General features: G+C 48.8%; 11 protein-coding genes across 11 annotated transcripts; 6 read left to right on the top strand and 5 right to left on the bottom strand.

The window, feature by feature from the left end:
* Window positions 1-209: 209 nt before the first annotated feature.
* On the bottom strand, window positions 210-1,902 carry FMAN_02257 (uncharacterized protein; the record flags this gene model as incomplete). Its single annotated transcript, XM_041835590.1, has 2 exons — window positions 210-1,156; window positions 1,221-1,902. The coding sequence occupies 2 exons, from the start codon at window positions 1,900-1,902 to the stop codon at window positions 210-212; spliced, it is 1,629 nt and encodes a 542-aa protein (XP_041685739.1).
* A 1,402-nt stretch (window positions 1,903-3,304) lies between these two features.
* FMAN_02256 (uncharacterized protein) lies at window positions 3,305-4,914 on the top strand (the record flags this gene model as incomplete). The annotated part of the gene is made up of 5 exons (XM_041835589.1): window positions 3,305-3,467; window positions 3,693-3,822; window positions 3,875-4,286; window positions 4,337-4,541; window positions 4,595-4,914. 5 exons carry the CDS (start codon window positions 3,305-3,307, stop codon window positions 4,912-4,914), a joined length of 1,230 nt encoding a protein of 409 aa, XP_041685738.1.
* Window positions 4,915-5,639: 725 nt separating this feature from the next.
* FMAN_02255 (uncharacterized protein) lies at window positions 5,640-8,508 on the top strand (the record flags this gene model as incomplete). The annotated part of the gene is made up of 5 exons (XM_041835588.1): window positions 5,640-6,329; window positions 6,379-6,700; window positions 6,855-7,187; window positions 7,233-7,633; window positions 7,681-8,508. The coding sequence occupies 5 exons, from the start codon at window positions 5,640-5,642 to the stop codon at window positions 8,506-8,508; spliced, it is 2,574 nt and encodes an 857-aa protein (XP_041685737.1).
* A 111-nt stretch (window positions 8,509-8,619) lies between these two features.
* FMAN_02254 (uncharacterized protein) lies at window positions 8,620-9,821 on the bottom strand (the record flags this gene model as incomplete). Its single annotated transcript, XM_041835587.1, has 5 exons — window positions 8,620-8,728; window positions 8,780-8,911; window positions 8,968-9,492; window positions 9,540-9,591; window positions 9,644-9,821. The coding sequence occupies 5 exons, from the start codon at window positions 9,819-9,821 to the stop codon at window positions 8,620-8,622; spliced, it is 996 nt and encodes a 331-aa protein (XP_041685736.1).
* A 379-nt stretch (window positions 9,822-10,200) lies between these two features.
* FMAN_02253 (putative catabolic 3-dehydroquinase) lies at window positions 10,201-10,653 on the top strand (the record flags this gene model as incomplete). Its single annotated transcript, XM_041835586.1, has 1 exon — window positions 10,201-10,653. One exon carries the CDS (start codon window positions 10,201-10,203, stop codon window positions 10,651-10,653), a length of 453 nt encoding a protein of 150 aa, XP_041685735.1.
* A 191-nt stretch (window positions 10,654-10,844) lies between these two features.
* FMAN_02252 (uncharacterized protein) lies at window positions 10,845-11,822 on the bottom strand (the record flags this gene model as incomplete). Its single annotated transcript, XM_041835584.1, has 1 exon — window positions 10,845-11,822. The coding sequence occupies one exon, from the start codon at window positions 11,820-11,822 to the stop codon at window positions 10,845-10,847; it is 978 nt and encodes a 325-aa protein (XP_041685734.1).
* Window positions 11,823-12,630: 808 nt separating this feature from the next.
* On the top strand, window positions 12,631-13,691 carry FMAN_02251 (uncharacterized protein; the record flags this gene model as incomplete). Its single annotated transcript, XM_041835583.1, has 2 exons — window positions 12,631-12,877; window positions 12,949-13,691. The coding sequence occupies 2 exons, from the start codon at window positions 12,631-12,633 to the stop codon at window positions 13,689-13,691; spliced, it is 990 nt and encodes a 329-aa protein (XP_041685733.1).
* A 512-nt stretch (window positions 13,692-14,203) lies between these two features.
* Window positions 14,204-14,671, top strand: FMAN_02250 (uncharacterized protein; the record flags this gene model as incomplete). Its single annotated transcript, XM_041835582.1, has 1 exon — window positions 14,204-14,671. One exon carries the CDS (start codon window positions 14,204-14,206, stop codon window positions 14,669-14,671), a length of 468 nt encoding a protein of 155 aa, XP_041685732.1.
* A 22-nt stretch (window positions 14,672-14,693) lies between these two features.
* On the bottom strand, window positions 14,694-16,196 carry FMAN_02249 (uncharacterized protein; the record flags this gene model as incomplete). Its single annotated transcript, XM_041835581.1, has 1 exon — window positions 14,694-16,196. The coding sequence occupies one exon, from the start codon at window positions 16,194-16,196 to the stop codon at window positions 14,694-14,696; it is 1,503 nt and encodes a 500-aa protein (XP_041685731.1).
* A 1,060-nt stretch (window positions 16,197-17,256) lies between these two features.
* Window positions 17,257-18,468, top strand: FMAN_02248 (uncharacterized protein; the record flags this gene model as incomplete). Its single annotated transcript, XM_041835580.1, has 1 exon — window positions 17,257-18,468. One exon carries the CDS (start codon window positions 17,257-17,259, stop codon window positions 18,466-18,468), a length of 1,212 nt encoding a protein of 403 aa, XP_041685730.1.
* A 119-nt stretch (window positions 18,469-18,587) lies between these two features.
* FMAN_02247 (uncharacterized protein) lies at window positions 18,588-20,325 on the bottom strand (the record flags this gene model as incomplete). The annotated part of the gene is made up of 3 exons (XM_041835579.1): window positions 18,588-19,282; window positions 19,339-19,889; window positions 20,021-20,325. 3 exons carry the CDS (start codon window positions 20,323-20,325, stop codon window positions 18,588-18,590), a joined length of 1,551 nt encoding a protein of 516 aa, XP_041685729.1.
* Between the last annotated feature and the right edge of the window lie 27 nt (window positions 20,326-20,352).

Genomic DNA, 20,352 nt, shown 5'->3' with positions numbered 1-20,352 from the left:
TTCTTTACCTCTGATTTCTATGATTATCTCAAGGGGCGTTTTAATTTGTTCTTCAGCCCTCCTGAGATTAGGATATAATTAGGTCGTGAACCGCAGGGCTTCTTCGCACGGGTATCAAGCCGGCTCAGCTGTGAGACTATTTTTCTTCTCCCCACATATGGCAATAAACACATCTTGCTCTTTAGGTTCATATCAAAGCTGAAAGGTTTCTATTTGGCCCTTCTGAGCTTCTGGAAGGCCTTGGTTGATAACATCCCCAGCCAGCCCCATGTAGTGGTCCAAAACATGGTGACATATGTAGCTACCAAGGTTATTACAGCCACCACTGCGAATACATAGAACGAAGGAGTTTTGCTACCCCCCAGCTCTTTTATGTTCATCCCAAACGCCGAGGTAACGAATGCCAAGGGAACAAAGAACGCCGCCAGCTTTGTTAGCCTGGCCACCTCCTTCGCTTGCGCGATACCGCGCTCCCCACAAAGAAGCTGCGAATAGCTTACCAGAAATGCCATCGCCGACTCACAGTCTTGACGCATGGCAATGCATTTCTGCAGTAAAGCCTCATGGTCAGTTCTTAATTTACTCTGCACGACCTGTTTCTTTATGGCCGCGCTCATTCCAGGTCTAGCTCGGGGCCAGGTATGACAACCACCCTGAGCTATCCACTGTAGGTTCTCGGCGAGAGCGGCCTCGACACGTTGGACTATCCTGACGCAGTTTCGCAGTCGCTCAAGCTTGATGTTAAGAAGATCTACTTCCATGCTGTGGTCTTCATTTATGCTCACTGACAGATAGTTGAGGAGTTGCATGAAAGAAAGCGCGGATGTAGTAAAAAGGCTGGCCAACAGGAAGAAGGGATCTTCTGACAGCAGTTCCATATCTGCTTCGTCATTGACCACAATGTTCCGCGATGGATGTAGCTGGCTGAAAGTTGGTGCTAAGGGAAAGGTATGATTTCTTCGTTCATGGCAGTTGTTCTCGCTGATACCAATGTTCCAATCGCAGGATTCGGTCGCAACGGGCTTGTTATACGGAACTATCGGAACAGTCCCTACCGCAGTTCCACCTTGTAGAGAGGTGGCGTAGTTGTGGTAGCTGGTCCAGGGGAGACGAACACCTTCCAGGAAAGAAGTTCCTTCATCGGTGAGGTAGATAGCTTTGAGTTCACTACTGTTAGCCGATTGACTGGACATTATCACGTCCAGTGTGAGAGAACATACCGACCCACGACCCTTTGTTTGGGACAACCGTGAAGGAGACAGCCTGCTCAATGCTGCAGCAGCAGGTGTCATGCTGGTTAATCCCCCGAAACCTAGTAACACCGAACTGGCCTTCAGCGAACAGACGCTTCTCATATGTCCGGCACGCTTCCTCAACTGCAGATCGATTTTCCATGAAGAGTTTCAGGCTGGGGCCTTGAACCAAGGACTTGACGAGGCTTCTGAAATGGACGCGAACAACATTACCCTGCCTGGAAGGCAGAGTTGGATCGCTATAGAAACCGCGTGGATTGCTCGGTTTGTCGAAGATATGTCCTATAAAAAGCTCTGGACGTAGATTCCATCTCCGGGCCAGCTGTACAACGGCATCTGGGGATGGGAAACCCTCTAACATGACAATTTGGGGTCTTTGTGAGATGGATGACCAGTCCAGGGGGGTGAAAGGGAACAGTGCAGGATATTGTATGGCAGACTCGATAGGCCGAAGCTCGAAGATCCTTGGTTGATGTTGAGTTTGCCCCGGATACTTTCTCGATCCTTTTTCAATATAGTCGACTAAGGCTTCGTAATAACTAAAGGCCTCGAGGTCGTTCTTGTAGCATGATCGAATATAATCCACGTAGGGCTGGCATCGAAGCTCGTCGCCAGACACACGTGGACTTGCACCGGCCGGGCTCGCCATATATGATTCGGTTCGTCAACTTTTGGTTATACTCTCCTCTGGTAACTGTAGTAAGAGGTCTAGTCGACGATCGACAGATGAAAGGTGAAGAAAATACCAGCAGCGGACAGCAGTCACCCCCTATACTCAGAGCCTTATGCATAGCTGAGGCTGTGTGCAACGCCTCGCCAAGTGATAGCTGAACAGCACAACAAACGACGCTAGGCGCCCGACTTATCTCAGCCAGCCGCATATGAGGCAGCCTTTCATGATTACGGCTGCCACAGCCCCTTCCTAGTTCACCTTATTTACTCGTAGCTACTAGCCGATCTTAGGACTAGGTACCTAGAGAAGTATTGAGATTCCGATCAGGTGTTATGGTTCGCGTTAGTAGCCCGATAACGGCATATGCCACGATGTACAACCTCTATTATAAATTCTAATCCTTTTCGACTATCGCTTTATTGTGGCTCTGTTTTCATTCTAGTATGTGTAACTCTTCCTCCTCTTAAGTACCAGTAAGCACCATAAGCCATAAGCTCTTTACTCCTCCTGGTCGTCATCGGTGTGGCAGCCCCTGCCGTAAATCCACTATTTAAGGCCCCCCGGGTACCTTAGCTAAGGTACCTAGTAGCTAGCACTCCCGCGCCTACCTAGTATGTGGGCCCTCATCCGTTGCCGCCCATACAACCAGGGTCTAGACCAGAATCTTCCCCTCACAATCTTGCATGGCGCTTTTGAAACAGATAAAATACTTCTTGAACTGATAAATTTCATTTATATTGAAATATAAAAAGGGCTTTTGTAGAAACAATATATCTCTTATACTATAGAAATATAAAGACTTATTGATTGGCTCAAGAAGATATAATAATTGAACGGAAAGGCTCCTGCCATCTTAGCTAGGTTTTCACATTCTGGCAAGATCGCTCTGCCCAGGTACATACCTACTGTAGGCGGACAGGTACCCTCCACCTTTTAATGGAAGGCAGGTACTAAGGATGAGCCTCATTATCGTTCCTGCCCGGTCCAAAAAGCCTTTCGGGAAATTTACGGCTCGGGCATTGCCACACCCGACTACTAGCTAAGGTACAGACCTATTTCATACCAATTTCCTGCTTCGGTAACTTGGCCAGACGAGGCCTCTTACATCTCAATTTGAAACAGCACCCAAAACGCTCGTGCTCAGGATCGGGCTCAACGGAAAAGATTTCTCGTCGCCTTAATCTCCTTTATTCTTATTTCTCTCTGGAGTACCTAGTTGCCTATGGAGCAAGAGGATGCACCTCTCCTCGGGCCACGACCCTCGACGGCCGCCGATCGCCACACCACCCAAAGACCACAGCGTGTTCCAGATAGTTGGTCGGGCTTCTCTCCAAGCTTCAAGTACTGTATTGGGCTTGAGCTACTATGTGAGCTAGCCATGATGATTCTCACCGTGCCTATGGTATCTGCCCTGGAGCACGCCATTTGCGCTCGACATTATCACGATAACATTCCGACATCCGAACTCTGCAAAGCTCCTGTAATCCAGAGAAAATTGTCCGAGATCCGAGGCTGGGCAGCATCCTTTGAGACATTCTCGGGTAATTAACATCATTCGTATGATAGACTTGACACTGACGTTCCTGGTAGCCATCATTGTCGCGCTGCCTATTGGGCGCATCGCTGATCATCGAGGTCAACGGGGTGGGGTGTGTTCATGGTTGTTGTGGCGGGCATCTTGATGAGCCTCACTTGGACTCTCATAGTTCGTAAGTATCAACTGTATGCATACCTTGCACAATATCTTGAGGCTAATAGTGCGTTAGTCACTAATTCTGTACTGCCCATTAAGCTGGTGTGGGCTTCTTCTGTCTTCCTCCTTGTGGGAGGAGGAAGGTATGCTGCTGAAATGCTACTTGCTGCCATGGTTGCAAAAGCATGCACCGAGGAGACAAGGTAACCTCCAGACCTTGAAAGACCAGAAGGCAGAGCTTACGTCTATACCTAGGACTCGGGGTCTCTACTACTTCTACTCGTGTTTCATCTTTAGCGAGTTAGTAGGTCCTCCAGTGGCATCTGTTGCTGCTGACATTTCACCTTGGCTGCCCTTCCTCATTAGCTATCTCTTACTATTTTTTACCTTTCCCCTCCTTTTGGTCATGCCAAAGGATTACATAGCTCCATCCTCAGCGACCATTAACTCCGCTGAGGACCTACCAGCATCTTACGACCAAGGTCACGGTATCCTGCGGGCAGCTCTCCATGCGCTCTTCGATCAAATTCATCTTCTCCGCTTCATGCTCTCGAGTCACAATATGTGCTTGGCGGCAGTCGTATTTCTTATCAGCACATTTAGAGGCATCTCACTCCGTGCTCTAGTACAGTATGCATCTTCTCGTTTTGATTGGAAGCTTTCGAGGGCAAGTTTGGCAGCTCACGAATCTAGCACATAAACTAACACGCGAACCAGACAAATGCTCTCATTGGCGAAGTTGCTCTTGTTAACTTGATCTTATTCTTTTTCATTATGCCTGCTTTGTTACGAATCGTTAGCAAATACCTGAAGTCCACGCCCCAGGTCCTGAATCTCGGAATTGTGAGGGCTAGCCTGTCGCTGCTCTTCCTGGGGTCACTATTGCTTGGCTTTGCCACAAACTCGGCCTTTTTGATTGCGGGTGAGTCAAGTTCCACATATGACTCTCCATTTCCGTTGACGAACTCCATATAGCAACCATGATCTACGGCCTCGGATTTGGTGCCCGCTCGACACTGCTATCACTCGTTACCTCATGGATCGACCCTCAACGCGCCGGCACCCTTTTCAGCGCCGTATTTCTCATCGAGCAAATTGGTATGCTCGGGGGAGAGCCACTCGTGCAGAACGTGCTTGGGATTTCCCTTGGGCTAGAAGATCCGTGGAAGGGCTTGCCGTTCATATGCACTGCAGTAAGGCTCGAGCCCCTTAAAGCTTTCGACGATTTAACAAACGACCAAGGCATTCTATTTAATTGGCATCGTTTGCATGTTTTCGATGAAAATACAACATGAGTAGATGCCCGAATCTTTGCAAGTGTCGACATATCTCAGAGGATCTGATTTGTATGTTTTTGAGTTATTAGACACTTCAGCTGACTTTGATAGGGGGTTCGCGAAAGGTTTTATTGTAGACTGTTATTCTCTGAGCCACTTGAGAGAACACCTCCAATAACTACGAGGGCACTTGTCAGATTCTAAGTCCTGATCTAAGCTTATGGGCTTTGGCATGTGCTATCTGAGGAATTATGGAAGAAATATTAGTCTTGCCCTATATTGGTTATAATATGCTATCATTTTCGAGCATTGTAGACCTTTGAGATTATTCGTAAGGTTCTTTGGCTTTTAAGTCTTGGGTAAAGGGATCATCAGCGTCTCTTAGGTTCAGTCACGATTCTTGTCACTGAAGACGAGCACTTGAAATGCCTTGTAGGAGTTGACTAGCTCCTTTAGCATTATACTAAAAAGGTATAGAAGTGCGTGAAATGGATATGAATGGTCGCATGTGACTGCCTGATATCTGACTTAACTGTGCTCTCCTTGGCTGCTCTTTCCTAAACTCCCTCACGGTCTCGAGGTTTCTCACCACCAACGCAGGAAGTTGCCGCCGGTCCTTCGCAATACATTTCTTCCTATATATTATCCCGGCCTTTACTCTGAATCACAAAAAGACCAACGTCCTTTCTATCTATCACCACCTAGACAATATCCTCAATTGACCACAGCAGATCGATCGCAACATGGATGTCAATATAGAGCTGCTCCGCTCCATGCCATCTAGAACCGCTAGCCGCTCGTCCTCGGGTTACTTCCAGAGCAGCGATAGCCAAACACATCTCGACCATGCTGCAGCACTGAACTCCTTGGCCCCTAGGCGACCACAGACCAGTCTAAGCGAATACTCTGGATACGACCACTCAGGAAATAGCACAAGACCTAACATCTCAAGACCTTCTACTGTACGCCCTGGATCAAGACCTGGTACAGCGTCTGGCAGAAAGTCTCGGAATGGAACTGCCTCTTCCATCCTCGGGCCTAGCGAAGCGCAGACCATTGTATGCGCGGTGAGCGAGGCTCGCGGAGTTTCTCCTGCGGTTGGTATCGCATTCGTCAATGTTTCTCTCGGTGAAGCTGTCATCAGCCAAATATGTGACAACCAGTCGTATGTCAAGACAATCCACAAGATCCAGCTGTCTGCACCCTCACGCATTCTCTTCATGACTACTGCCTGCCCTCCAAACAACCCTAGTCCCCTCTTTTCCCTTGTCCAAGAGCTTGTTCCTGAAGTTCAAATCGACGCAATGGAAAGGTCAGCATGGTCAGAGACAGAAGGGTTGGAGTATATCCACAACCTAGCTTTCAAGGATGACATCAAACCTTTGAAGGTGGCTACGAAGGGCAAGTTCTATGCCATTAGCTCTCTTGCCGCTGTACGTCAAATCATCCGGGCCCTTCGGTTAAGATACTAACCCGGAACAGGCGATGAAGTATATCCAGCAACACTTCTCAATCAACTTCGTGCCGCACTCGCTTCGCATCCAATACCGACCTTCAGAAGATACCATGATGATTGACATTTCGGCTATCCAATCGCTTGAGATCATGCAGAATATCCGAAACTCAAAGTCTAAAGACTCACTGTTTGGCCTGCTGAACCATACATGCACCCCGATGGGTTCAAGGATGCTTCGTAGCAATATCCTGCAGCCACCCACTCGGCCAGATCTCTTCATCACACCCCGGTATGATGCGCTGGACGAGTTGACCACTAATGAAGAAATGTTCTTGGAGATTCGCAAAGGCAAGGTTTGCAGCGATAACATAGAACCTCGCTAACTGAAGCAGCCCTCAAGCTCTTTCATGACACGGAAAAGCTCCTGACCAAGGCAAGCCGACCAACCAACTATGCATTCCCTACTGACTCCTATAGTTGATCATTGTTCCCACCAATGCAGATGTCCAACAAGTAGAGGAACAGATCAACCAGGTCCTCATGATCAAAAGCTTTCTGGAGTCAATCCCCGAACTTCACACGGCGTTGGGGCCTGCCAACAGCGTATTACTAACCAAGGTCCGAGAGCTCTGTCGCCCTGAAATCACAAGCCACAGTCTCAATATTATCCGGCAGACCATTGAAGCAGACGTCACTTACATGAAGTCTGCGCTAGATCTTCGAAATCAGAGAACCTTTGCTGTCAAAGCGGGCATCAACGGAATGCTTGATGTCGCTCGACAGACATACAAAGAGCTCACCGAAGATATCCACCAGCACATCGATGCTTTGAATGGTATGAAATATTCCTTTTGTGCAATATGTTACTAAACAGATCTAGAGGCACACGGACTTGATGCTAATCTCCGATACGATAATGGGCGCAAGTATTGGCTCAGGTTGCGAGCGGCAGATTTTGATGACCGTCCCCTTCCGGATTTGTTGATCAATGTGGTGCGAAAGAAGGACAAAATTGAATGTCAAACACTTGACTTGGTCAAGCTCAATCTAAGGTTATCAGATACCTCTAACGAGGTTGTCATTCGAAGCGACAAGGTTATACAAGACTTGCTGAAGGAACTACGTTCTGATGTTCCACACTTGTTCCGCGTCTGCGAATCGGTTGCGCTTGTCGACATGATCACTTCCTTTGCGCAGCTTGCAACTACTCGGGACTATGTGAAGCCAGATCTCAGTACGACGCTCGCCTTGAAGGCAGCGAGACACCCTGTCCTCGATAAAGTGAGTGCGAGAAGCCACTACTGATACACACTGACTGACTTGCATAGACTATGAACGGCAGGTTCGTGCCTAATGATTACTATTCTACAGAGCAATATTGTTTCCACATCGTGACCGGTTGTAACATGAGCGGGAAAAGTACCTACATACGGGCTGTCGCATTACTTCAGATCATGGCGCAAATCGGATCGTTTGTGCCTGCCGAGTATGCCGCTTTCTCCATCATCCACACCATATTTGCTCGGGTTTCGCTTGACGACAATATTGAGAGTAACCTCTCTACCTTTTCTGTTGAAATGCGAGAAATGTCCTTCATCCTGAGGAACATTGACGACAAGAGTCTCGCTGTGATTGACGAGTTGGGGCGGGCCACAAGCAACCGAGATGGCCTAGCGATTGCGATTGCAATGTCTGAAGCATTGATTCAAACGAAAGCATCTGTCTGGTTTGCAACTCACTACATTGATCTGACAAAGGTTCTCGCGGATCGACCAGGTATTCTCAACCTGCACCTGGCTGCCACTACCTCGACAACTGAAGATGGATTGCCTCATATCACGATGCTTTACAAGGCGACCTCTGGTGCCATCAGAGGCGAAGAGCATTATGGCATCAATCTGGCACGTGCTATCGGGCTTCCTCAGTCCTTTATTGACAAAGCAGAAGAAGTGGCGAAGGACATCAGGCGAAGACGAGAAACTGCCAAGCGTAGCTCAGAGTCAACCAGACTTGTGGCTCGTCGAAAGCTCATTCTCAACCTGCAGGATGCCCTGAGACAGGCGAAGGATTCTGGAAGTGAGGAAGCCCTCCCCGGTTATCTGCAGCGTTTACAGGAAGACTTTGTTTCCCGCATGGAGGAAGTCGACAACATGTAGTTTGAAGGTATATTATGCGGCCACCAATCTGGGGCGCATATGGAGAGTCAATCTTGCTGTATCCTCCGAAGGGGTTCTATATGTTTATTATGCTCATGGTGTTGAAGCCATTTATACGCCTGGGCGCTTGTAATCTAATTCTCGGACACGTTTCCATACCTCTCTCACAGTTCGTTCTTGTGTCTGTCGTCCTGTCTCTGTTGCTGAAGGGCCGGCGGGGCTACCGAGTGTTAGTAGGCGAGCTTTCAAGTTTTAGTTGACGGGTGCGTACCGTATAGCTAGATACAGCCGGCCTCCAAGGTGTGCCCTTGTGATGTCGGCAGTTTCTGGGTCGCTGGGAGGGTTGGCAGTTGTTACAAGACCACCAGCCTCTTCTAGGATCGCGAAACCGGCCGCGACGTCCCTATTCGAGTTAGCATCTCTGTTGTGCTGTAGAAATAAAGAGTGAGGGTGTCATACCATTCCCAGCATCCACCCTCCCACCAGATATCGAAAGAACCCATGGCAGTGTAAGCAAGATCCAATGTGGCACTGCCCAAGCTTCGCATGCCATGGACCATACCACCCTTTCCTCCCCTGCCATTTCTCTCGGAAGCCATGTTCACAAAAGACTCGATCTTTCGTGACATGTTGCCGTCTGGTATATCGCGACGGTCCTTGCCCCATTCACAAGAAAACGTACAAGCGCTAGGCGCATTAGCAGGCATCGGAGGGACCGGGTTTCGGATCAATGGTAGTCGCTGTGTCTCGTTGAGCCATGCGCCTCGGCCTGTGCATGATGAGAAGAATTGGCGGAGGAATGGGGCATTGATGACGCCAATGACTGGAACACCCTTGACGACTAGAGCGATTGACACGCAGAACATGGGGAAGAGATGTGTGAAGTTGACGGTGCCATCGAGAGGATCAACTACCCATGTTGGCTTATCGTCAACAAGGTATGTTCGTGAAGCACCGGCAGAGTAGGACTCTTCTCCGAGGAATCTGCAATCGTTAGTGAGGGTCATGATAAGACGAGGGGTAAGACATACCCATGATCGGGATATTTACTGAGAACAGTTGTGCGAATAAAGTTCTCAACATCTAGGCAGTCAGTACCAAAGCCATGAACACAAGGATACAAGGGGTGGAATACCATTGTCTGTCTTTGTCACGATATCTACCGAGTTCTCCTTCTCAACATACGAAACAGCACTCGAAGACTGCCCATTCCCATCCATGCGGCGTTGAGCAGCGGCCATGAGCATGTCACCGGCATCCTTGCCGAGCTGCACGGCAAAAGCGTAAATATCGTCCAACTCGTGCTGCTCCATTATTATTTTTTTCTCGGTCTGGAAACTATTTGTTTTTCCAGAAGACGCAGGGAAAGGATAAAAGTCCACGGCAGCTTGTTTTGTTGTAACAAATGCCGTGTGAAACCGTAGCTTGAGTGTTTTCCGCGGTAACGGATTATGGTGCGCTGTGGGGAGGGGAATGTTTCAGTGGGGGAGGAGGGGTAGAGGGGGATGAAGGCTTAACCGCGGGCGGGGGATGCCGAGAGTTTGGGGATGGGGATGGGGGGGGATGGGAAAAGCTGGGGAATTGGCGGAGTTTTACTTTTGCGAGGGACCATTGATAAGTTTACTCGACGAAGCTGAATTGAATAACTAATACTGTAACCTCAATTGACATCCATAGTCTACACAATTCATCATGTCTCGTCGTCTCCTCCTCATCAACGGCCCAAACCTCAATCTCCTCGGCACACGCGAGCCTCACATCTACGGCTCGACCACGCTCGCCGACGTCGAGTCCTCTGCCTCATCCCAAGCAGAATCCCTCTCGTCCAGCCTCGTATCCTTCCAAGCCAACAGCGAAGGCGCCATCGTCGACCGGATCCACGAGGCACGAGGAAACGTCGATGCGATCATTATCAACGCGGGCGCGTACACACATACCAGCGTGGCTATAAGGGACGCGCTGGTGGGAGTTGACATCCCGTTTGTGGAGGTGCACATCACGAATGTCCATGCGAGGGAGTCCTTTAGACATCATAGTTATCTGTGCGATAAGGCGGAGGCGGTGATTTGTGGGCTGGGGGTTTTTGGCTATAGTGCTGCGATCGAGTATGCGGTTAACCATTTGAAGTTGAGGACGAAGCTGTGAATAGCATCACTGAATTAAAAGTTTTTATCAGAGATTGAATGTGTAGCAGTATTTGATTACAGTCTAAAATAGACCATGGGATTGGGTGGCTGTGGAGTTGTGATCGAGTGTTCACTGAGTAAAAAGATGTAGATGATGGTAACAATGCATTCTGGTGGTATTATAAACTCGCAAACAACAAAACTTATTATTTACAACATGGCCTGCAACCTTGGCTGAACATCATCGGCTGTTCTCAACCCCAGCTCAACCTTCATCTTCTCCCACGACTCAGCCGCCCTCTTGGCCGTCTCTTCCGGCACAATCTGATCCCTGTCACAAAATCTCCTATTAAACACCTCAAAGCTCAACCACCCCTCAAACCCCAACCCTTGCACAACAGTCCTTAGTAATTGCTTACACGGGAGATACGCATTATACGAACTCTCCCCGTAGAATAACCTTGCGTTCCTCGACCAGCTCATCCGCGACGGTTGCTCCGCGTTGTAAAACGGATGGCTCTCGTTCAGAGGTGAACTGAGTTTCTCACCGTCAGCCACTTGTACTAGAAAGACTTTGCTGACGTCGATGTCTGTGAGGATACGCTTGATGGACTCCTTTGTAACGGTGTCGCAATCCTTTGTCTTGCCGCCAACAGCTGCAGGGTCGGCGTAGATACGACCGAGGATGTTATAGCTATCCAGACAGATACCAAAGTTCTCTCGGTCCACACGCTGGATTATATCCCAACTTTGCTCCCACTTGTTGATCCTCGTTCCCCAACACAACGCCTCAAAAGCAAACTTAATCTGCGGCTGTTGCTCCAGCCCCATATCAGCAGCCACCGTGAAGTCAGCGGCTATAACATCCATATCATCCGTGAGTTGCTCCTCCGGTAAGAAACTACTAGGGAACAAGATGAGATCTGTTTCCAATGCGTGACATAGCTCAAACCACAACTTTAATTCCTCAAATTGTTGTGCTTGTGCTTGACGATCGATGAGACCGCCAAAGTGCATGAAGGGTTGGAGACAGATGATGGTGAGGGAGCGGGCGGCGCAGAGGTCGCGGATTGTGCGGGCGGCGGTTACTTGGTTGGAGGGTGTGTCGCCGCCAGGGAGGGACTTTGCGAGGTCGACGAGGTCTTCGTAGAAGACTTCTATGCCTTGGAAGCCGTATTTGGCCGCCATGTCGAGTTTGTGGGGGAGGGAGTGGCCTGCGAAACAACGGCCTAGGGACATTGTGCATATGCTTGGTTTGTGAGCCATGGCTGCGGTCAGACGACAGTGTTTCGTCAGTATAGTGAAGTCGCCAATGTGATGTGTTGGATGGGTATCAGTGGTAGTATGGTGAATGACACTCGATGATAGAATGCTTATATGAACAGCGATAGATACAATGATGAGATAACTAGAGAGACAAAACACCACTGACCCTGTGGCAACTTGATATAGAATCTACAGAGCGGAGAATGCCCCTGATCAAAAGACTCGATGATAAAAGCAATCAATCATTCATCCAATACCACCCCCGTCTCCCCATCTCGATCTTATCCATCGTCATACCAAAAAGCCGTCACGAGGCGGTACCAGCCGAGTCCAGCCAAGGCATGCTAATCGTTTAAGAGGAAATACCCATCCACAGAGTGATAAGGCAATTTCCACGGTCGCTGCCACACAGTTTACATCATGGGGGGGGGGGATGAAGGTGATGTTTATCCATTACCCGGGGCCGAGGTGGCTAAGTCTTTATCCGACGGTGGAGGTCGAGACCCGGTAATTTCTTGCATTGCGACCCCAGCTTTAGTGGATAAACCCTTTGAGGCGGGGCAAATGAGAAGAGATGATCTGGGGTTTTCTTTCTATTGCGTTCTCTGCTACTGGAGGGTTTATTACTTGAATAGATCTATCTTCGCTACTTTCCAGGATTATTCTCTCAATCAGGCCACTTTCTTATTCTCTTGTCTCTTGTCTCTTTGTACTATCTACCTATCATATCATGTCTGTCCAACAAGTCTCCTCTGAGCCATTGGAAGTCTCCGTCTCTGGGGACTCTCTCCAATCGAACCAGGTCTCACAGCTCCAGCGCCACGGATACCTCTTTGGCAAGAAATTGACTGCGTCGCTGTCGCCGTTTCTTCATAATGTTATTTACCAAGATTTGGGATTGAAGTGGGGTCAGGTTAGACTTGATTCAGCTGATATTCCTGGCTTTTTGGAGTTGGCGCAACATCCCGACTTTTACGGTACGTTCCACCCACTCACTCACTCAATTGAGTACCTTGTCATGGATGAGTTGAAGTACTAAGATGAACAGGCGCCTCAGTTACCATGCCCAACAAAGTCGCCATCATCCCATACCTAGATGAACTCACAGAAGAATGCCGCGACGTCGGCGCCTGCAACACCCTCTTCATCCGTGAGCGCGACGGCCGCCGTATCTTCTGCGGCGCAAACACAGACGTCATTGGCATCCGCGACTCATTCTACCAAAACATCGACAACCCCGACGCCGTCTTCCACAACAAACCAGCCCTCGTAGTCGGCGGTGGCGGCGCCGCTAGAAGCGCTATCTACGCGCTGCGCAAGTGGATGAAGGTCAAGACCATCTACCTCGTCAACCGCGACGAGGCAGAAGTCACCGCCGTGATCGCCGACTGCGCTGAGCGCGGCTACGGCGAGGGTCTGTTACATGTCAAGGATGTCTCACAGGCACAAGGCCTCGAAGCGCCCGGTGCTATTGTAGCGTGCGTGCCAGACTTCGAGCCCGAGACAGAAGAGGAGATTCGCGCGCGCGCAGTCACAGAAACATTCTTGGACAAGGAGCAGAAGGGCGCTATTCTGGAGATGTGCTACAACCCGACGCCTTTTACGCGATTAGGTGGTATTGCGGAGGATAAGGGGTGGAAGGTGATTCTGGGAACGGAGGCGTTGATTTATCAGGGCTTGGAGCAGGATAAGTACTGGACTGGAAAACAGTTGGACGAGATGCCCATTGAAAAGGTGCATTTTGCCATTGCGGAGAAGGTTGCGCAGAGGGCGGAGGCGGCGAAGCTATGAGGGTTTGTTTTGTTTTCATGGGCATAGATAGCGTGCATTACATTATTGGAGTTTTATATAAATGATTGGACTTTTGTTACAAATGTTGTCTTTGCTGCTTTGGTGGTTGAAGTTGAAGATTTAGATTGGGATGTGAGAAGTGCTCATCTGGACTACCCTAAACTTACCTAAACTCATAACTTTTAACTAATAAACTCACCTGGTGTACCTATTGTAGCAGCGATAAAAAAGTATAACCAGCTACTAGGCAAATCAGATATCATAAAATTAAGTTGGCTTTCACGACATTAGCCTTTAAATTTTAATCGGGGAAAATCAGGAGCACTCCATCCAGTCGTTGCAATAAATGGCGAGGCAGCATGCCAATGTTACACAGCTCTACTTAATCACCAACCGTGAGTCAAATTTCACCTCGATATCTTCCTCTTAATATACATACATGCCCACATCCACAATCAGACACAGAAAAGGCAAGCCACATGTCTTATAATCATTCCACAAAATACATCACAATGGCTGAATCTTCAAAACCACGCCCTCTCTTCATCTACGGCACACTCCGCGCCCGCCCTCTACTAGCATGGGCTCTAACCGGTGATGCCGCAAACACAGAACCCATCTCAGCACTCGCCCGTCCAGCCAAAGTATACGGGTACGCACGCTACACTGTGCTTTCACGGGATTATCCCGCCGTTATAAAGAAAGATGGGCACGAAGTAGATGGAGACCTGCTTATCCTGGAGACCAAGTCCATGCGCAAGAAGCTCGATGACTTTGAAGGGGAGATATATTCTCCCACGAGTGTTGATGCAGTGCTGGAGGATGGGAGTGTTGTGGAGGCGGATATGTATGTCTGGGCTGGAGATCAAGATGCGCTGAGTGATGAGCCCTGGGAGTTGGATACTTTCGTCAAGGAGAGACTGCAGGACTGGCTTGATCTTTTTGAGGGCATGGAGATGATTGGCGACGACGAGGACTGACAAGTTCTATCGACTTGTTCAACTATGAGCTCGACTCATATCTACTCCTCGCCCTGATCCTCTCCCCATAAACAAAGAAACACCACGGTATAGGCGCCATCAAAAAAGTAATACCCGCCAAAAGCGTCGTTGCCCACCCCGCACCAAGCTTCTCAAACATCTGCAGCGCAAACATCGGAAAAGCAAAGCTCAACGAGTATCTACTCAGCATCATGGCACCAGACGCTGATGCACCATACAACGGTCCATAAGCATCGAGCATGAAGAGATTTACACCAGCGTAGATCAAAAGACAGGCCAGCATCGTCATGCCCTGGAAGAATATGGGGAGAATCCAGTGGAGGCGGAATTCAGCTGTCCATCCTGCTATCAGGAGACTAGCGGGGAGGAGAAAACTCCCGATCATGGATGATATGAGACGGTGTTCTGGGGGAAAGGGTTCGCTTGCATCATGAGTTTGATTCCAGTGGATAAGGCGTTTTTGATAGTATGAGAAGTCGATTAGGACGAAAGGGGCACAGGCCAAGAGAGTGCCGAGAGTTATACCCAGGTATGAGAGGGACTCGCCCGTTGCGCTGAAATTATAGTAATGTCTGAAGGTCCAAGGGACGGAGATGATGAATGTGTATAGCAGTCCAAAGATAAAGCCGTTGTAGAGGCTGACCAGAGTGACGATTGGCTCAGTGAACAGCATATGAAGCGGCCGAAGGATAAGAACCGTAAAGAAATGTCGAATCGTCCTAGCAACTGTCGTCTGCTGAGACGCGCTATCACCCAACCCCATCCTGATAGCTCGTCTTCTCAAAACAACCTTCTTATAGGTCTCCCTCGTGAACAGAACCGGAATGTAAAGAACACACGTTATCACAACAGCAGTCCACTGCGTCCACCGCCACCCAAAGGACCTCTCAACAAACCCCCCAACAAGCGGTCCAACAGCTGCTCCAAGCGAAGGAATAGAGTAGTATATCCCCAAACTCGCACCACGATACTGCGGCGCACAATAATCCATGATAGTAGCAGACGTATTATTAACATTCGGCGACGCAAACATCCCCGCAAAGAACCGACAAATCGACAAACTCACAATATTCCCCGCAAACCCCGACCCTAGCAGAAAAGCAAGGAAGATAGGCGTCGTAGCCACATAGACCGTCTTGCGGCCATAGGTCTCAGATAGCGGTGCTCCAACGAGTGGACCGCACGCCATACCGAGGTTATACAAGCTCAGAGGGAGGACAGAGGGTAAACGGCCTTGGTGGAAGTCATGGCTGATGGCTGTTTGGGCGGGGGCGTATATTGCGCCGGCGAAGCAGGATGACCAGGCGAGGGATGTTATTGATGCTATGCTGAGGGTTTTGGTGAGGAGGGAGAAGTTTCGGGGGTTGGAGGGATCGTTGGGGCCTGTCCAGTCGTAGGCTGCGTTAATGCGGGTTATTGTCTCTGGTGAGATTGTTGGTTCTGGGTGTGAGGTGGCGTGTATCTGGACCATTTCTGGTTGGGGGAGTGGCATTGAGGGTGACATGGTGATGTGTGCATGTTTGAGTGTTCGAGAGTCAACTGGGAGTGACGTCGAGGTTGAGAAATATATGTTCGGCAAAGATGATATCTTGCCGTAGTGTTGGAGATTTTTAGCTTGGCAACATAAGGCAAAGCACCTGAATACCGAATCTCTCAGTTTCATGTCATTGGCTCTCATATGATCAGTTTTAACTCTAACCAACATCTATTTATATATTTCTCACGATGCTTCACAGAATAAAGTCCAAGTCTTGCTGAGCAACTGGATCGGCTTAAAGAGGCATAATCAACGTTAGAAGATAAATGAGATTAAAAACCAGGAGCCATAACAATTCCATCGAGCCTGTTCAAGGGACATCAAACGTTTCCACTGGCAAGCTCACATAATTGTCAGCTATTGCTTTCATTTTGACCGTGTATCGGTAAGAATGCTTCATGGCCGAATGATTACCCCGACTGATCTGCAGGGTCTTACACGTTTTTTAGGGTAGTTTTGGTCTCTAGGTCGTCATGATTTGGGAGATTGAGGCATAAGCACAGCCTTTGCTTGAGGCAGACGATACAATAGATGGTCCAATCAATTTCTTACTGAGCAACGTGAGTCATTTGAGATCACAAGTTGGGCAGAATATCTGGGTGACGTCGTCTGACTGGTTGATCAAACAAGCACATGAGAATCGATAATCGAATCTTGAAGCCGCAATTTTAATAAGTCCCTTGAGAGTATTCGGGAATATAATAGATCTCTATCATAATCAAAAGGGATAGGGAATTTCGACCGTTGAGTCACCGGCTATATTATACTGGTGATGAGAAGGAAATACTTGACGGCCATTCGCTCACTCGGAAACTAAGCAGCCTGATTGGCTGGTATAACTACAAGCCGTTTATAGCGACCCACGTGACTGTACTCCCCTCGGATGATTACATGTTCTGTCTTACATCAATCAACTGCATAAATACTCAGAGTCTCAATGTTATCAAGACTGAAAATCACTCATCACTCACTCCTTACTATATCCTTCAAACCACCCATCAAAATCAAATCTTTCTCTACTCTTGCAATGGCGAGGACCATCGAGAAGAACTTCCAAGCCGCCATCGACTCCGGCCAGATCAACGGAGGCATCATATGTGCCACCAACTCCAAGGGAGACTTCACCTACAACAAAGCCCTGGGCCAGAGAACTCTTCTTTCTGGCGAAAAGCGTCCTCAGAAGCTTGATGATCTCCTCTCCCTCGCATCAGCTACTAAGCTCATAGCCTCCATCGCAGCTCTGCAGTGCGTTGACGATGGTCTTCTAACTCTCAAGGGGGATCTATCAAAGGTTGCACCGGAACTAGCTGAGAAACAGGTCCTGACAGGCTGGTCAGAAGATGATGAACCGATTCTTGAACCAGCGTGTCAACCTATCACCCTTGAAATGCTACTTTCGCACAGCGCTGGAGTAGCGTATGATTTCCTGGATCCAAACATAGGAAAATGGAGCAGCAAGTATAAACCCAAGGATGGAGAGAAGAGAAAAGTTGAGGATACTTTCACCTATCCTCTTTTGCATCATCCTGGAAAAGGATGGATGTATGGCTCTGGTCTAGATTGGGCTGGTCGAATTGTTGAGCGTGTTACCGGAAATACCTTGGAAGAGCACATTCATAAGCGTATTCTGAAGCCTCTTGGTTTGAAAACCGACGCGCAGTTCTTCCCTGTTACAAGAGAGGGTTTACGTGAGCGTCTCGTGGATCTCAACCCCGATGACCCAAAAGGTCTTGGCTTTGCAGTCATGGGCCAAGGAGCTGAAATCAACGGCCGATCAGATGGATGTTTCGGCGGTCACGGTCTTGCCATGCCTGCGCCGACCTATCTCAGAATAATCCAATCCCTACTCGCCAACGACGGAAAACTTCTCAAGCCCGAAACCTGCACCGACATGTTTGAGAATCATCTTGCTCCTGAAGCACTTAGTGGTCAACAAGGCATGCTGGCTAGTCCACTAGGACCTTTCTTCAGAGTTGGTATCGGTGAAGAGACGAAGCTTGGACATGGCCTTGGAGGTGCTATTACACTTGAAGATGTCGAGGGGTGGTATGGTGCTCATACCATGTCGTGGGGTGGAGGCTTGACGTTTGCGTGGTTCATTGATCGCAAGAATGATATTTGTGGTGTTGGGGCTGTTCTTGCAAAGCTGCCTCTCAATGGAGGCGTCGCTACAGATTTGAAGGATGTATTTAGGAAGGATATTTATCAAAAGTATGCTGCGTGGAAGGGGAACCAGTGATAAGGGGCCCAGCATGAGAGGGAAATCTGATCAGTTTATCCTGTACCAACTCAGCTCTATCTTAACAAAGAGACACTTCACCTATGCAAGTCTTTCCCCAACATGAAGAAACTGGATACTTAATAAACGCCGCGGTATTCATGTGTCGCCGGAACATACCAGCAGTTTCTATGCCCAGGCTGAAAAGCCCTCATCTGCGCCTCTTCAAGTGGACTACAAGCAAGCCGTTTCAGATGCAAGTATGGAAGTATCATTGACCTTTCCCATTTCCCCACAGTGTCATCAAAAGGCGCGCTGTTCACATCGAAGAGGCGAGCTGAAGCAACCTTTTTCCACTCTTGAACCACTTTCTCCTCGAGAGCCAATCTCTGCCCATTCTTTAGATATCTCCATGTGATTTGAACCTTGTAAGCATCCATTTCACACCGAAATAGAATTCCATAATAGGGGTAGGAGCACCAGAGCTCCATGGTCCGCAGGCGAGGCATCGTCGCTGCTGCGCGGGCGGCTGACATCAGACAGTAAGTTACATAGCGCTGGTGTGCCGCGTGGTGCAGATGGATGCTCGTGATAGACAGCTTCTCGAGCTTGGACTCCTCACACCTTCCAGCCGCTGTGATTTCGTCGAAGAATGTTGCCAGGCGGAGGTCCTGCGGTAGGCGGAATTCAGCGAACCGGTGGCATGCTCGGGCGAAGAGGCACGCCAACGGACGGTGATTGACCCAAGGATCGCATGAGTCTTTAATTGGTCTTCTGCTATACCTAAATCTCGTGAGGGTTGTGGGCAGGGAGGTCAGGAGCTGTGTAGCAAGACCTATAGTTGTCAGCTTCGTCTAGTTCAGCAGTTGGACCGGAAAGGGGAAGGTGAACCATCGAGAAAGTCTCGCTCTTTATCATCAGTTTGCTCCATGTAAGTAGAATAAGAGAAGTATTCCAACGCCGTAAAGCTCTCCCGTATAATCTTGCCCAGTGATTCAAGTGCGATAAGTCGAGGCGCGACCCTTCGAATCACAAGCCCCTTCACAATCGGTGTAGCAGGTAGGTTCCGCACAACTTGAGAGTAAGGATGCCCTCTGTTCATCAATGACGGCTTGAGTTCGAGGTGATGCCCCCTAAGTCGTCTGAGCGTCTCGCCGTTGAGAGTCCTGTTCAAGTTTGAAGACGTTGATATGGGTGGGCCCCATATTCTCTTTGTTTCTTCGTATCTCTGTTTGTAGAACAACTTTACGGCATCGAAAAGCTCGTCTTCATCTTGGAAGCGGAAGAGAAAGTCATCGTGGAGTTCGTGTATGAAAGCAAAGTACCAGCAGTCACTCGGTGACCGTGCGTCAAGCTCAAGCTCGAGTCCTCCGTAATCACCCCTCCACAACGATAGGACCTTGAAAAGAACTGCTATGGCTTGGGTAAAAATTCTATTGTTCCTGTTAAGCGATGTTAGAAAGTGTATCTATGATCAGTAGTCTGCTGGCTCTGTCTGTCCAGTCAAGATATCACAAGCCATGAATGCTTTTCAATCAGTGAACAAAGCGGCAGAATCTAACAGTTTACTTACTGTGTGATATTTGTCGCACTTTCAGTTTTTTCTTTTACATGGCTACTGTAGGGCATGAGATTGATACGCAGACGTAGGGTCCTGATATACCCGAGTCGGGTGACATTGCCCCTGATAGCTGAGGCGAAAGTATACAAATCACCGTTGGTCAAGGCCAGGTCTTTGAATGTTGATCGCTCGAAAAAGTCTTGCCAATCTCGACATACTGTAGCCAAGACAGGTGCCGTAAGGGATGGGCTTTGAGAAATCGCAGACTGGAGGACCATCTGACGAATCTCGGGCGGGAGGGAATTCCATGAGGCCATATTGACAAAGGTGTGAGAGACTTGAAA

Source organism: Fusarium mangiferae (genome assembly GCF_900044065.1).
Source record: "Fusarium mangiferae strain MRC7560 genome assembly, contig: FMAN_scaffold010, whole genome shotgun sequence".
Classification (NCBI taxonomy): Eukaryota; Fungi; Ascomycota; class Sordariomycetes; order Hypocreales; family Nectriaceae; genus Fusarium; species Fusarium mangiferae.
This window is presented reverse-complemented; position numbering and strand designations above follow the sequence as displayed.